A 16,128-nucleotide genomic window follows, 5' to 3' on the forward strand; every position below is an offset into this window, starting at 1 on the left:
GTAAAAACTGTGTAGGAGTTGATAAATGAACCCCGGACACTCCCAACTTCTCTCTCTCTGTTTGCTTTTTCCAGTCTCTCTCTCCTCTCACCTCAAACCACTGTTTGTCCTTTGCCACCACATCTTAATTTTCATCTTGTCCTGATCCCTTATTTTTTCTTGTTTGACTTCATGCACTCTTACGTCTCCCTCTCCATCTGTGTACTTCAGTCTTGCTGTTTTCGGTTTCAAGGAAAAAATCTTGCCACAACATTTATGCATGTTTATGAAAAAGTCATTCGATTAATATCACATTCCCACAAAACACTTGTTTCAGGACAAAAACCCATTTCATCTATCTGAAAATGGCTCAATGTAGGGTTCATCCTGCACTTCCTACCGCTGCTCTGCCAGACATCATACCATAATCATGGACCTCCTCCTCTGGAGCCAGAGCTCCTGATACGCTGTGTAAATTAGTCTCTAATTGACAGAATGAATGAAGATTGCCCTGGTATTGGTTCCCTTACTTCCTCAGTCTATTTCCCCCCTGATTGTTATGTACACAATTGAAACATGCACAATGAAGAATTAATGTGATGATGTGATTAACATGAAACTGTATTCAGATATTCTGAACAGCATCCATGTGTACACCTACGGATCCTGTTGCACAAATACAGCTCAAGGACACCTGTTAAACTGGTAGTTTGGAGCAGAAGAATAGATGGGTAGGTGGAGTGGAGGATGGACTGAGGAGTTGAAGGAGGGGAGAGTACGGCACGGTTTATAAAGCAGATTACCCGTCTCATAGTAGATTAAATCACATACACACACACACACTGTGTTTTGGACTATGGCTTCCACAACCTCGGGCGACGTTTTGCCCACTGGCGGCAGGATCTTCACCTCCATTCCTGATGTTTTCTTCATTCCTGAGTTTGTGAGTTTGTTATTTCTTAGGCATCCTCTCCTCTGTTGTTTGAAACATCATCCATTCATATTGTTTCTTATCTCTGCTCAGACGTGAGACTAAGATCTTATTCCTTTTTTCTTTTGTGGTTTTCTTTTATGTGTTTTCCTCCATCATTCCTTATTCTTTGGATAAGCATTGTTCAGATTACGCCGTCGTTTCCATTGCTCTTCATCTGATCCACTCAGCTGAGTCAGATAAGAATCTGTCCTCTCTTGTTAAAATATCCAGCAGGCATCTTGATCAGTTGTAGAGGAGAGAGATGAGACAGGCAACCCTGGTGGTTTGGTTTAGCTAAGCTCTGCTAACAAAAAATAATATTCAAATGCATGCATCTGAATTATGTGCTAATTAATTTGTGTATTAGTCTTCAGGTAATTAAATGCAAGTAAACATGTGTCTATAAATGTTCATATTATTCACTATTTTTAAGTATAGAGGTCATATTTTTTATTTATGGAGATATCTTTGTCATTTTCCATACATTTTGTTTCTATTTAAATGAGTTTAAAATTGTCTGTATAGACTCACAGTTCTGAGTCCAGCTCCCTTTTTAATAGATGTTATTAGGTTCATTACAAAAACTGGAAGTAGGGTAGACAGGTGATTGGAAACAAAGCTGGTTTTATTTATAATATATTATATTATATTTGTTTAGCAGACATTTCTCTTGTTTGAATTTATATTATCACATTTCTTTTTACACCTTTCCTCGGGCGTGTCTACTCTGGCTGTGGAGGTGGAGCAAAGTCACATTTTAATGGAATCATTCAGGAAGAATTACAAACTATTTTTATGGCTCTTTGCATAAAGAGACTCTGAAAGATTGTGTAAGATGCAGAGAAACTCGTTTAATTACAGGGGGAGGAGACAGCGCTGAAACCAGCTATCAGCTCACATCATTTACTTGCTAGCTTGAGATTTCTTTTTTTTTCTGCTTGTGCATCTTTTCATGAAATAATCTGCTGCTCAGATGCACTGTTGATATTTACTGGAGTAGTAAGAATTAGCCATGAGTGAGTTTAAGGAGGGTTTGGGGTGGATAACTGGCTGAAGATGAGCCAGCTTAACAACTTTTACAACTGACAGTTACTTTTCTGGAATGGAAACTGAACAGATGAGCAACATTAACAAATTCAGCAGAAATCCTTCAGCCATGAAAATGAATCTTCTTACTTTTGCTCACACATCAGCAGCACTGCATCAGGTCAGGTCAGCTGCAGGTCAGTTCCCTTTCATCATTATGTTCCTCACATTCAAAGTAACTTTAAAGCCACATAAAAATGTGTCATGATAAAAACAAACCATCTACAGATGTACTGTTTGACTCAGGGAGCAGCATGAATGGCAGCTCAGTTATGAACTGTCCTGACTTTGAAGTCACTGTGTTTACATACGTGACTCAAAGTTGGTTTCACTCACTCATCTTTCAGACAAGTTACAGGAATCTCACTTTTCCCCACTAGGACTGCTACTTTAATAAAGGATTGTTGGATATCAGAGGATGTAAATGAATACTCTGACCTCCATTTTAAATTCAGGATGAAATGGAAATTCTCAAGAAGCCGGGTGGGTGTTTGTTTCTGGAAGCTCTGGCTGAGCTGCTTTTGATTTGCATGTAGCAGCAGCTCTACTCCTGCACACCTGATACTTAAAGGCTTAATGCTGATTGGTTGAGGGGAAACACCTGAAGTGTGTGTGTTTGTCTTACCAAAGATCAAATAAATGCTGGAAATGTGAAACTTCTTCTAGATGAATGTTTGTCAAAGGAGCACAGAGAAAAGTGTGTGTTTGTTGGTTCTCAGACCTAACTCAACTTATTTTAATTTAACTTTTAAACCTTTTAAACCTTTCTAAACCTTTTGGTTGTTAGGCTGATACCGCTTTGAGCATCATTACAGTTATATTGTATTTGGACTCAGTTTCAGTGGGCGTGAGTTTAACGTGAATGATATGAACTTTGTCCCAATATGAAACTGTGAAAGTGCTTTAACAGTTGTTTGATTCCTCACCTGTCGTCACTGCTGCATTATGGAATATGTTTATTTTCAGTTGCCAATTATATTAATTTTGTGACATTTTTTTTTTTACATTTTCTGAGCTAGACATAGTGCACTAAACCAGTTAAGTCAGAAAGCTTGCAGACAGAGTAAGTAGCAGATTGACGGCATCTCCTCTGCCTCTAATGAAAGTGCTTAGTTCCAAACACTGAGACTATCAGTAGTGGTGCTGTTGCACCACGTTTGATCACATTTGAAAGCAGCCAGGACTGTGACTGTATTAGTTTATTTTATCATTTATAATTGCTTTTATTGTCAATAAAATACCAGACGCTTTCATCGAAAGTGACTTACAAAGGTAGGCAGGGTAAGCATAAGGAGGTGGAGCCTGAGCACCCTACTGGAGGTAGGCAGTGATCTTCCCACTACACTAACCAGGCACTAAAATCATGATGTACTGATTTAAAGTGCCTTGCAGCTGCATGCTCTCCAACAGCAGACGTGAAATATAAATGATGACAATCACCATCATCAGGGAGCATCTGGATTTGAACCAGAGACCTCTTGATCTGCAGTCAAATGCTCTACCACTGAGCTATACCCCCTTATTGTATATGCTGACTTTATATTTTACAGGAATTGAGCTCGTTATCATTCAGTGAATTACCAGACTAGGACATTAAGTCAGTAGACTAGAGTTAGCTAACAGTTTTCATAGTGATTTTTATATTTATATATTATATAAATGTCACATTTAGAAGCAGACATTTTTCTTAACAGCTGATGTTCTAGTATATTATTCAAGTTATTCTAATTTATCATGATTGTGCAGGTTCACATAAACTACACTTCAAATCCACCTGTCTGTCTTTGTCTGTGTCTCCCCTCACTTCTCTGCAGGTGTTCGGAGGATTGGTGTGGATACTAGTGGCAGCAACTAGAGTCATCCAACCGAACCCTCTGGGCTGGGTGATGTTTGTCTCCATCTTCTGCTTTGTTGGGACAACGCTCTGGTTCTTCACCTTCCTCTGTGGAGGCAATAAACGCAGCATCTGGCCTGTTTTGGTTAGACTCACTCTTCTCCTGATAACTGTCTATTTGAATAAATAAATCAGGATAATTGATGTGTTGATATTTCTGCAGAGATTTGACCTGGCAAACTATTCCCTAAACTAATAATAACCTTTATTGGAAAATAAATGACAAGGTGCTTGACTGTCTGTAGTGTTCAGACAGAACAACTCTAAAAGATAATGTTAGTGGCTTTTGATCTCTGTGCTGTGAGCTAGGCATCTGTTGGACGTGCTTTACATTGATATTGATCTTTACAAGTTAAAATAAGTGGTTGTTGTTGTTGTTGATTTTTAACTGGAAACATTTTTTGAAAATTTTAAGTTCAGAAGAATGTCAAAAAGTTAATTACTGCTCTTTTTATTCTCTCCCTCCCTTTCACTCTTTGTCTCCCCCCTCCTCATCCTGTTTCTGTCTCTCTCCCCCTCTTCTGGTCCTTCTTGTCATCTTCTCTTTCCTCATCTCCACCTCTGCAGGACGTTGGTTTTCATTTTGTGGCAACAGTTTTTTACCTCAGTGCTTCTGTGGTTCTGGCGTTCATCACTGTTACACTGGGACAGTTGGCTGGTTCATTGGGGCAGTCTTCTGGTTCATTGGGGCAGTCTTCTGGTTCATTGGGGCAGTCTTCTGGTTCATTGGGGCAGTTTGCTGGTTCTGGCACCCAAATCTACCAGCTGTACATTGCTGCAGTGGTACGATGCCTAACACACCCACACATACAGTTAAAACAAACTACTGTTACAACCCCTGATATATCAGGAGTGGCTAATCCAGGTCCTTGTAAGCTACTCACCTGCCTGTTTTCCAACTCTCCCTGCCTTACCCACTGCTGATTACCTGGATCAGGTGTTTTCTGCCAATCAGAAGCTGTAAGTGCTGTAGGGGAAACAAGCAGGGCAGTGGCTCTTGAAGACCAGGGTTAGCCATTCCTGGACTGTGTAATTGATCATGACAGAGTTGATTTATTATCATGATAATGTTTCTTTCTACCACCATAGCTATAGTCACTTTACCAGAATACAAACTTAACCAGAACATTTAATACATTAATTGTATTAATGTACCCGTGATCTCATGGCACACAGGCTTTATAAACAGCTGTGTTTGTTTCAGGTGATGTCGTATGTGGCCACTCTTTTCTACTTCCTCCACACCATTTTCTCTGCCATCCGATGGAAGAGGTCCTAAAAAACACCAATCCAGAGAGAGACCAAGAGACCAAAAAGATAAGAGGACAAATACCTGTCACTGGACTTAACAGAAATACTTTATATTTTTTGTAACAGTGCTGAAACATCAAATGAAGAATTAATGATAAGTGTTACCAGTGAGGCACATGTAGATATAATAAGCTCACAATTGATAATTTGACTGATATGAAAAGGAGCAGTTTGGCCAGAATAGACTCATGTTAAAATTGTTGGTCAGATGTAAAGTGTTAAAAGGACAAACAACAAATCAAAAACACATTTTCAGCACAATGAATAACGATGCAAAATATTTCTTCTTTTATAATGTTTATAAAGATGTAATAAAGTTGTTTGTTCAAAGAGCTAAATGAATCGTCATGATTTCCTGTGTATCTATAAAATACAGTATATATGACTAGTTATTTCACTTCACAGTTGTCTTTTGAGTTAACCTTGTTTGTCTGTTATATTTATACTGGTTCATTTTTTCCTACAGCAAGTTGGTTTGTAACAATACAGTTTGCTAAGGAATAAGCTACGTGTTAGCCTACAAAAATGATTGTGATGTTCAGGAAGTGGCAAATAAATAAAGAACATTTAAACCCATATCATGAAGTCCAACTCCTGAGGGAAACATTTGTCTAGCATTCATTGGGTGCTGATAAAGTAGGGTATAAGATTTACTCATTGTTTTGTGCTGTGGCTAGAAATAGGTTAATAAAAGCTGTGGGACTGGAGGAAAACAGGAAAGTTGCAGGACATAAAACCACTGAACTGGAAATAAGCTTGGTTAAAAAAAAAAAAGGCTCCTGAGTTACAAACTGTGGGTTTGTGACCACAAGTACTTTACATTGCACATAGTTATTTGTCAATGATGAACATTTACTGACTAGTGCAGCTTCACAAAGATATGGAGTAGTGCTTTAAAATGTGTCTGTAGGTTAAAGTTTGGTGTCTTCACCCACAAAGCTAATCACCATCACATATTCTGGAAGGAAGTTTCTTTGTTAAGTCATGTATGGAAAACAAAGAGAGCCTGCAGGCTCTGCTGTCAGTGGTGAAGCGAGGGTCACGAAGTTGGGATGTTTCTTTGCTCAACAGAAACTCTGAAGATATTTTAGCTACATTGGTTTTTACTGTAGCCTGTGGGCACAAAATTCCTCCACTGGCTCTTTCAAAATTCCCTCACAGGTCACTAGCTCAGATGAAAACAGCCGGTAATCTTAAGATGAAGGTGTGTCAGCGCGACAAACTATTGTGGGACGGGATCTCTTAACAAAAGCAGAATGGGTTTGTCCTCTCACTTGCAGCAGCTTTCCTATAAGGGCGAGCAGCCGCTGTTACTTCAGAAAAGAGGGCACCGTAGACACCAGGAGAAGGAACAGGCAGAGATGGCTGCAACTACTGCTCAGCCCATGGGGAGTTTGCCCAGCGGACTGGGGATATGCACCACAGCCCCGGATATATTTTACCTGCCTGAACTGATGAGTGGATGACAGAGGAGGAGCAGCATCATAAAGACATTTGTTCTATTTTTAGTTTAACAGAAGTTAATATTTTTCAAATAATTTGGTTTCTTCATTTTGATTAAACCCAAAATGCATATTTTAGTTTTAATGTACATATATTTTAGTGCATTTTAGTGAAATGATAGATGATGAAGGAGAGGGGCTCGCAGCTTTTCACGTCTCCGATTCACTTATATTGTATCTGTGCTACTAATCTAAGACAGAACGTGGCTTTAGTAGTTTTATCCTCAACTATGACAAAACATAGAAACTCCTCATATAACCACTGGAAAACAGATGAAGCGGAAACAGAACTTCCTTGAACACTTTTGAGTTTCTCTTGGCTTCGATTTTTTGCCTTTGCCTTGTACCTCACATGTTAGTCACTTTGTACAAAAAGCAAAATGATTAAATGTAAATGTAAAAAATACAAATCTACAAAAAGGAGCTGTTTTAGTTTATGTTCCTGCAAAGTCAATGATTTACTTTAGGGCTTATTTTACTTTTTATTTATAAAGGGACGGCTCGTGATGATGATGCATGGTGCATGTCAGTGGTCCAGCTTCACCCACATTATTCACAGTTATTTAGCCACTCTTCCTGTGAGAGCTGCGCACATATATTACAGACTGAAGAGAGGTCACATTTTACATGTATTAAATGTGATTCTACAGAAAACAAGATGGGGACAAAGTGAAATGATCTTGTGTGAAGAAAATACTAGATCACTTCATATGACAATGCTTTTTTGCAGTGCATGTCTCGAGTTTGTTTGATTCCTGTCGTCACTGCTGCATTATGGAATATTTTTATTTTCAGTTGCCAATTATATTAATTTTGTTAATTTACATTTTTTTTTTTTTTTTTTTTTAGCTAGACATAGTGAACTAAATCAGTTAAGTCAGAAAGCTTGCAGACAGATTAAGGAGAGTGATGGCATCTCCACTGACTCTAACACTGAGACTAGTAGTAGTGGTGCTGTTGAACTAGGTTTCATCACATTTTCACAAGGTAACAAGTTGAAAGCAGCCAGGACTGTGACTGTATTAGTCTATTTTATCATTTATAATTGCATTTATTGTTAATAAAATACCAGACGCTTTTCATCCAAAGTGAGGTAGGCAGGGTAAACTCATGATGTACTGATTTAAAGTGCCTTGCAGCTCCATGCTCTCCAACAGCAAACACTCACATGAAATATAAACAATGACATTTACCATCATCAGGGGGCATCTGGATTTGAACCAGAGACCTCTTGATCTGCAGTCAAATGCTCTACCGCTGAGCTATACCCCCTTATAATACAGATGGACATTATATTTTACACGAATTGAGCTCGTTATCATTCAGTAAATTACCAGACTAGGACATTAGGCCAGTAGACTAGAGTTAGCTAACAGTTTTCATAGTGATTTTTATATTTATGTATTTGGTTCTGTTGTAAAATGGTTGTTTTTGCTGCTATATCCAGCTTTTCTCATTGGATCTTAATCACACTGTTACAACTACATGAGGCTACATCACACGCCATGAATCACGTGAGCAGCTGTCATGTTTGCTCCTCCACCTCTGGTGTTTAAGAAAAAATATTTAATTAACACTCAACTCCAATGTTGCTCTTCTGGTTCTTCTCACCCATCTATGCACACCAGCCTCCCAGTTTTATTTAATGTCACATTTAGAAGCAGACATTATTTTTAACAGCTGATGTTCTAGTATTCAAATTGTTGTAATTTATCATGATTGTGCAGGTTCACATAAACTACACTTCAAATCCACCTGTCTGTCTTTGTCTGTGTCTCCCCTCACTTCTCTGCAGGTGTTCGGAGGATTGGTGTGGATACTGGTGGCAGCAACTAGAGTCATCCAACCGAACCCTCTGGGCTGGGTGATGTTTGTCTCCATCTTCTGCTTTGTTGGGACAACGCTCTGGTTCTTCACCTTCCTCTGTGGAGGCAATAAACGCAGCATCTGGCCTGTTTTGGTTAGACTCACTCTTCTCCTGATAACTGTCTATTTGAGTAAATAAATCAGGATAATTGATGTGTTGATATTTCTGCAGAGATTTGACCTGGCAAACTATTCCCTAAACTAATAAACCTTTATTGGTAAATAAATGACAACGTGCTTGACTGTCTGTAGTGTTCAGACAGAACAACTCTAAAAGATAATGTTAGTGGCTTTTAATCTTTGTGCTGTGAGCTAGGCATCTGTTGGACGTGCTTTACATTGATATTGATCTTTACAAGTTAAAATAAGTGGTTGTTGTTGTTGTTGATTTTTAACTGGAAACATTTTTTGAAAATTTTAAGTTCAGAAGAATGTCAAAAAGTTAATTACTGCTCTTTTTATTCTCTCCCTCCCTTTCACTCTTTGTCTCCCCCCTCCTCATCCTGTTTCTGTCTCTCTCCCCCTCTTCTGGTCCTTCTTGTCATCTTCTCTTTCCTCATCTCCACCTTGGCAGGACGTTGGTTTTCATTTTGTGGCAGCAGTTTTTTACCTCAGTGCTTCTGTGGTTCTGGCGTTCATCACTGTTGCACTGGGACAGTTGGCTGGTTCATTGGGGCAGTCTTCTGGTTCATTGGGGCAGTCTTCTGGTTCATTGGGGCAGTCTTCTGGTTCATTGGGGCAGTTTGCTGGTTCTGGCACCCAAATCTACCAGCTGTACATTGCTGCAGTGGTACGATGCGTAACACACCCACACATACAGTTAAAACAAACTACTGTTACAACCCCTGATATATCAGGAGTGGCTAATCCAGGTCCTTGTAAGCTACTCACCTGCCTGTTTTCCAACTCTCCCTGCCTTACCCACTGCTGATTACCTGGATCAGGTGTGTTCTGCCAATCAGAAGCTGTAAGTGCTGTTGGGGAAACAAGCAGGGCAGTGGCTCTTGAAGACCAGGGTTAGCCACTCCTGGACTGTGTGCTTTAACATGTACGCAGCATTTTTAATTGATCATGACAGAGTTGATTTATTATGATGATACTGTTTCTTTCTTCCACCATAGCTATAGTCACTTTACCAGAATACAAACTTAACCAGAACATTTAATACATTAATTGTATTAATGTACCCGTGATCTCATGGCACACAGGCTTTATAAACAGCTGTGTTTGTTTCAGGTGATGTCGTATGTGACCACTCTTTTCTACTTCCTCCACACCATTTTCTCTGCCATCTGATGGAAGAGGTCCTAAAAAACACCAATCCAGAGAGAGACCAAGAGACCAAAAAGATAAGAGGACAAATACCTGTCACTAGACTTAACAGAAATACTTTTAAATTTTAATATGCACAATGAAGAATTTATGTGATGATGTGATTAACATGAAACTGTATTTGAGTATTCTAAACACACCTACGGATCCTGTTGCACAAACACAGCTCAAACACACCTGTCAAACTGGTAGTTTGGAGCAGAAGAATAGATGGGTAGGTGGAGTGGAGGATGGACTGAGGAGTTGAAGGAGGGGAGAGTACGGCACAGTTTAAAAAGCAGATTACACGTCTCATAGTAGACAAAATCACACACAGACACACACAGTGTTTTAAACTATGGCTTCCACAACCTCGGGCGACGTTTTGCCCACTGGCGGCAGGATCTTCACCTCCATTCCTGATGTTTTCTTCATTCCTGAGTTTGTGAGTTTGTTATTTCTTAGGCATCCTCTCCTCTGTTGTTTGAAACATCATCCATTCATATTGTTTCTTATCTCTGCTCAGACGTGAGACTAAGATCTTATTCCTTTTTTCTTTTGTGGTTTTCTTTTATGTGTTTTCCTCCATCATTCCTTATTCTTTGGATAAGCATTGTTCAGATTACGCCGTCGTTTCCATTGCTCTTCATCTGATCCACTCAGCTGAGTCAGATAAGAATCTGTCCTCTCTTGTTAAAATATCCAGCAGGCATCTTGATCAGTGGTAGAGGAGAGAGATGAGACAGGCAACCCTGGTGGTTTGGTTTAGCTAAGCTCTGCTAACAAAAAATAATATTCAAATGCATGCATCTGAATTGTGTGCTAATTAATTTGTGTATTAGTCTTCAGTTAATTAAATGCTAATAAATTTGTCTCTACAAATGTTCATATTATTTGCATTATTTAAGTATAAAGTTGATATCTTTAATGTATGGCAATAACTTTGTCTTAACTCTTTGGTGACAGTAGGTTTCACATTTTATTTCTATTTAAATGAGTTTAAAATTGTCTGTATAGACTCACAGTTCAGTGTGAAGTGACCTTCACAATCTGAGTCCAGCTCCCTTTTTAATAGATGTTAAGGTTCATTACCAAACCTGTAAGTACGGTAGACAGGTGATTGGAAACAAAGGTGGTTATATCTATCAGGTTATATTTGTTTAGCAGACATTTCTCTTGTTTGAATTTATATTATCAAACTTATTTGTACACCTTTCCTCGGGCTTGTCTTCCCTGAACAAAGTCACATTTTAATGGAATCATTCAGGAAGAATTACAAACTATTTTTATGGCTGCTTGCATAAAGAGACTTTGAAAGATTATATTAAATGCGGAGAAACATGTTTAATTACAGAGGGAGGAGACAGCGCTGAAACCAGCTTTCAGCTCACATCATTTAATTGCTAGCTTGAGATTTCTTTTTTTTCTGCTTGTGCATCTTTTCATGAAATAATCTGCTGCTCAGATGCACTGTTGATATTTACTGGAGTAGTAAGAATTAGCCATGAGTGAGTTTAAGGAGGGTTTGGGGTGGATAACTGGCTGAAGATGAGCCAGCTTAACAACTTTTACAACTGACAGTTACTTTTCTGGAATTGAAACTGAACAGACGAGCAACATTAACAAATTCAGCAGAAATCCTTCAGCCATGAAAATGAATCTTCTTACTTTCGCTCACACATCAGCAGCAATGCATCAGGTCAGGTCAGCTGCAGGTCAGTTCCCTTTCATCATTATGTTCCTCACATTCAAAGTAACTTTAAAGCCACATAAAAATGTGTCATGATAAAAACAAACCATCTACAGATGTACTGTTTGACTCAGGGAGCAGCATGAATGGCAGCTCAGTTATGAACTGTCCTGACTTTGAAGTCACTGTGTTTACATACGTGACTCAAAGTTGGTTTCACTCACTCATCTTTCAGACGAGTTACAGGAATCTCACTTTTCCCTACTAGGACTGCTACTTTAATAAAGGATGGTTGGATATCAGAGGATGTAAATGAATACTCTGACCTCCATTTTAAATTCAGGATGAAATGGAAATTCTCAAGAAGCCGGGTGGGTGTTTGTTTCTGGAAGCTCTGGTTGAGCTGCTTTTGATTTGCATGTAGCGGCAGCTCTACTCCTGCACACCTGATACTTAAGGGCTGAAAGCTGATTGGTTGAGGGGAAACACCTGAAGTGTGTTTGTTTGTCTTACCAAAGATCAAATAAATGCTGGAAATGTGAAACTTCTTCTAGATGAATGTTTGTCAAAGGAGCACAGAGAAAAGTTTGTTTTTTCTCAGACCTAACTCAACTTATTTTAATTCAACTTTAAATTTAAAATTATGAAGGATCTAAACCTTTTGTGCTGCATCATGGGAAATCCAACTTCTACAATCTGCAGTTCCCGTCAACGCCACAGAGCTTTCTAATGACTTTCAGGCACCATATTCACAAACATTCTTATAACACTCTTAAAGAGCTGCTAATAAAACCTATAAACGTGTAGGTTCAAGTTGTTAGGCTGGTACCGCTTTGAACATCATTACAGTTATATTGTATTTGGACTCAGTGTCAGTGGGCGTGAGCTTAATGTAAAAAATATGAACTTTGTCACAATATGAAACTTTAACAGTTAGTTTGATTCCTGTCGTCACTGCTGCATTATGAAATATTTTTTAATTTTCAGTTGCCAATTATATTAATTTTGTTAATTTACATTTTTTTTTTTTTTTTTTTTTTAGCTAGACATAGTGAACTAAACCAGTTAAGTCAGAAAGCTTGCAGACAGATTAAGGAGAGTGATGGCATCTCCACTGACTCTAACACTGAGACTAGTAGTAGTGGTGCTGTTGAACTAGGTTTCATCACATTTTCACAAGGTAACAAGTTGAAAGCAGCCAGGACTGTGACTGTATTAGTCTATTTTATCATTTATAATTGCATTTATTGTTAATAAAATACCAGACGCTTTTCATCCAAAGTGAGGTAGGCAGGGTAAACTCATGATGTACTGATTTAAAGTGCCTTGCAGCTCCATGCTCTCCAACAGCAAACACTCACATGAAATATAAACAGTGACATTCACCATCATCAGGGGGCATCTGGATTTGAACCAGAGACCTCTTGATCTGCAGTCAAATGCTCTACCGCTGAGCTATACCCCCTGATAATACAGATGGACATTATATTTTACACGAATTGAGCTCGTTATCATTCAGTAAATTACCAGACTAGGACATTAAGTCAGTAGACTAGAGTTAGCTAACAGTTTTCATAGTGATTTTTATATTTATGTATTTGGTTCTGTTGTAAAATGGTTGTTTTTGCTGCTATATCCAGCTTTTCTCATTGGATCTTAATCACACTGTTACAACTACATGAGGCTACGTCACACGCCATGAATCACGTGAGCAGCTGTCATGTTTGCTCCTCCACCTCTGGTGCTTAAGAAAAAATATTTAATTAACACTGAACTCCAATGTTGCTCTTCTGGTTCTTCTCACCCATCTATGCACACCAGCCTCCCAGTTTTATTTAATGTCACATTTAGAAGCAGACATTTTTTTTAACAGCTGATGTTCTAGTATTCAAATTGTTCTAATTTATCATGATTGTGCAGGTTCACATAAACTACACTTCAAATCCACCTGTCTGTCTTTATCTGTGTCTCCCCTCACTTCTCTGCAGGTATTCGGAGGATTGGTGTGGATACTGGTGGCAGCAACTAGAGTCATCCAACCGAACCCTCTGGGCTGGGTGATGTTTGTCTCCATCTTCTGCTTTGTTGGGACAACGCTCTGGTTCTTCACCTTCCTCTGTGGAGGCAATAAACGCAGCATCTGGCCTGTTTTGGTTAGACTCACTCTTCTCCTGATAACTGTCTATTTGAGTAAATAAATCAGGATAATTGATGTGTTGATATTTCTGCAGAGATTTGACCTGGCAAACTATTCCCTAAACTAATAATAACCTTTATTGGAAAATAAATGACAACGTGCTTGACTGTCTGTAGTGTTCAGACAGAACAACTCTAAAAGATAATGTTAGTGGCTTTTAATCTCTGTGCTGTGAGCTAGGCATCTGTTGGACGTGCTTTACATTGATATTGATCCTTACAAGTTTAAATAAGTGGTTGTTGTTGTTGTTGTTGCCAAATTACTGAATTATTGCTTTTTTTATTCTCTCCCTCCCTTTCACTCTTTGTCTCCCCCCTCCTCATCCTGTTTCTGTCTCTCTCCCCCTCTTCTGGTCCTTCTTGTCATCTTCTCTTTCCTCATCTCCACCTCTGCAGGACGTTGGTTTTCATTTTGTGGCAACAGTTTTTTACCTCAGTGCTTCTGTGGCTCTGGCGTTCATCACTGTTACACTGGGACAGTTTACTGGTTCATTGGAGCAGATGGCTGGTTTATTGGGGCAGTCTTCTGGTTTATTGGGGCAGATGGCTGGTTTATTGGGGCAGTCTTCTGGTTCATTGGGGCAGTCTTCTGGTTCATTGGGGCAGTCTTCTGGTTCATTGGGGCAGTTTGCTGGTTCTGGCACCCAAATCTACCAGCTGTACATTGCTGCAGTGGTACGATGCCTAACACACCCACACATACAGTTAAAACAAACTACTGTTACAACCCCTGATATATCAGGAGTGGCTAATCCAGGTCCTTGTAAGCTACTCACCTGCTTGTTTTCCAACTCTCCCTGCCTTACCCACTGCTGATTACCTGGATCAGGTGTGTTCTGCCAATCAGAAGCTGTAAGTGCTGTTGGGGAAACAAGCAGGGCAGTGGCTCTCGAAGACCAGGGTTAGCCACTCCTGGACTGTGTAATTGATCATGACAGAGTTGATTTATTATCATGATAATGTTTCTTTCTACCACCATAGCTATAGTCACTTTACCAGAATACAAACTTAACCAGAACATTTAATACATTAATTGTATTAATGTACCCGTGATCTCATGGCACACAGGCTTTATAAACAGCTGTGTTTGTTTCAGGTGATGTCGTATGTGACCACTCTTTTCTACTTCCTCCACACCATTTTCTCTGCCATCCGATGGAAGAGGTCCTAAAAAACACCAATCCAGAGAGAGACCAAGAGACCAAAAAGATAAGAGGACAAATACCTGTCACTAGACTTAACAGAAATACTTTATATTTTTTGTAACAGTGCTGAAACATCAAATGAAGAATTAATGATAAGTGTTACCAGTGAGGCACATGTAGATATAATAAGTTCACAATTGATAATTTGACTGATATGAAAAGGAGCAGTTTGGCCAGAATAGACTCATGTTAAAATTGTTGGTCAGATGTAAAGTGTTAAAAGGACAAACAACAAATCAAAAACACATTTTCAGCCCAATGAATAACGATGCAAAATATTTCTTCTTTTATAATGTTTATAAAGATGTAATAAAGTTGTTTGTTCAAAGAGCTAAATGAATCGTCATGATTTCCTGCGTATTTATAAAATACAGTATATATGACTAGTTATTTGACTTCACAGTTGTCTTTTGAGTCTTTGATAAGATGTAGAAATAAATGAAAGGTTGGTATTCTCCTTTTTTTATTCTCCTTGATAGAGTGGCTCTGTGGTGACGTCAGTCTTTATTTCACTAAATGATCAATAATCATAATAAATCATTTTATTTTTTTTTTTTTATTTATGCTGGTTCATTTTTTCCTACAGCAAGTTGGTTTGGAACAATACAGTTTGCTAAGGAACGAGCTACGTGTTAGCCTGCAAAAGAAATTATAGTGATGTTCAGGAAGTGGCAAATAAATAAAGAACATTTAAACCCATATCATGAAGTCCAACTCCTGAGGGAAACATTTGTCTCGCATTCATTGGGTGCTGATAAAGTAGGGTATAAGATTTGCTCATTGTTTTGTGCTGCGGCTAGAAATAGGTTAATAAAAGCTTTTGGACTGGAGGAAAACAGGAAAGTTGCAGGACATAAAACTACTGGACTGGAAATAAGCTTGGTTAAAAAAAAAAAGGCTCCTGAGTTACAAACTGTGGGTTTGTGACCACAAGTACTTTGTCAATGATGAACATTTACTGACTAGTGCAGCTTCACAAAGATATGGAGTAATGCTTTAAAATGTGTCTGTAGGTTAAAGTTTGGTGTCTTCACCCACAAAGCTAATCACCATCACATATTCTGGAAGGAAGTTTCTTTGTTAAGTCATGTATGGAAAACAAAGAGAGCCTGCAG

General features: G+C 38.7%; 3 protein-coding genes and 3 non-coding genes across 6 annotated transcripts; 3 read left to right on the top strand and 3 right to left on the bottom strand.

The window, feature by feature from the left end:
- The first annotated feature begins 788 nt into the window (after positions 1-788).
- LOC113159037 (myelin and lymphocyte protein-like) lies at positions 789-5,801 on the top strand. Its single transcript, XM_026355508.1, has 4 exons — positions 789-922; positions 3,853-4,017; positions 4,500-4,715; positions 5,137-5,801. Exons 1-4 carry the CDS (start codon positions 836-838, stop codon positions 5,209-5,211), a joined length of 543 nt encoding a protein of 180 aa, XP_026211293.1. The 5' UTR covers positions 789-835; the 3' UTR covers positions 5,212-5,801.
- On the bottom strand, positions 3,486-3,557 carry trnac-gca. Its single transcript has one exon. It is a non-coding gene; the product is annotated as a tRNA-Cys (tRNA).
- A 2,144-nt stretch (positions 5,802-7,945) lies between the features above and the next one.
- On the bottom strand, positions 7,946-8,017 carry trnac-gca. The gene has a single exon. It is a non-coding gene; the product is annotated as a tRNA-Cys (tRNA).
- Positions 8,018-8,250: 233 nt separating this feature from the next.
- Positions 8,251-9,907, top strand: LOC113159038 (myelin and lymphocyte protein-like). The gene is made up of 4 exons (XM_033326365.1): positions 8,251-8,259; positions 8,541-8,705; positions 9,186-9,401; positions 9,848-9,907. The coding sequence occupies exons 1-4, from the start codon at positions 8,251-8,253 to the stop codon at positions 9,905-9,907; spliced, it is 450 nt and encodes a 149-aa protein (XP_033182256.1).
- LOC113159036 (myelin and lymphocyte protein-like) lies at positions 8,620-15,349 on the top strand. The gene is made up of 5 exons (XM_026355507.2): positions 8,620-8,705; positions 9,848-10,367; positions 13,601-13,765; positions 14,205-14,483; positions 14,905-15,349. The coding sequence occupies exons 2-5, from the start codon at positions 10,281-10,283 to the stop codon at positions 14,977-14,979; spliced, it is 606 nt and encodes a 201-aa protein (XP_026211292.1). The 5' UTR covers positions 8,620-8,705; positions 9,848-10,280; the 3' UTR covers positions 14,980-15,349.
- Positions 13,006-13,077, bottom strand: trnac-gca. Its single transcript has one exon. It is a non-coding gene; the product is annotated as a tRNA-Cys (tRNA).
- Positions 15,350-16,128: the final 779 nt, after the last annotated feature.

The sequence above is a fragment of the Anabas testudineus genome, chromosome 15, assembly GCF_900324465.2.
Source record: "Anabas testudineus chromosome 15, fAnaTes1.2, whole genome shotgun sequence".
Classification (NCBI taxonomy): domain Eukaryota; kingdom Metazoa; phylum Chordata; class Actinopteri; order Anabantiformes; family Anabantidae; genus Anabas; species Anabas testudineus.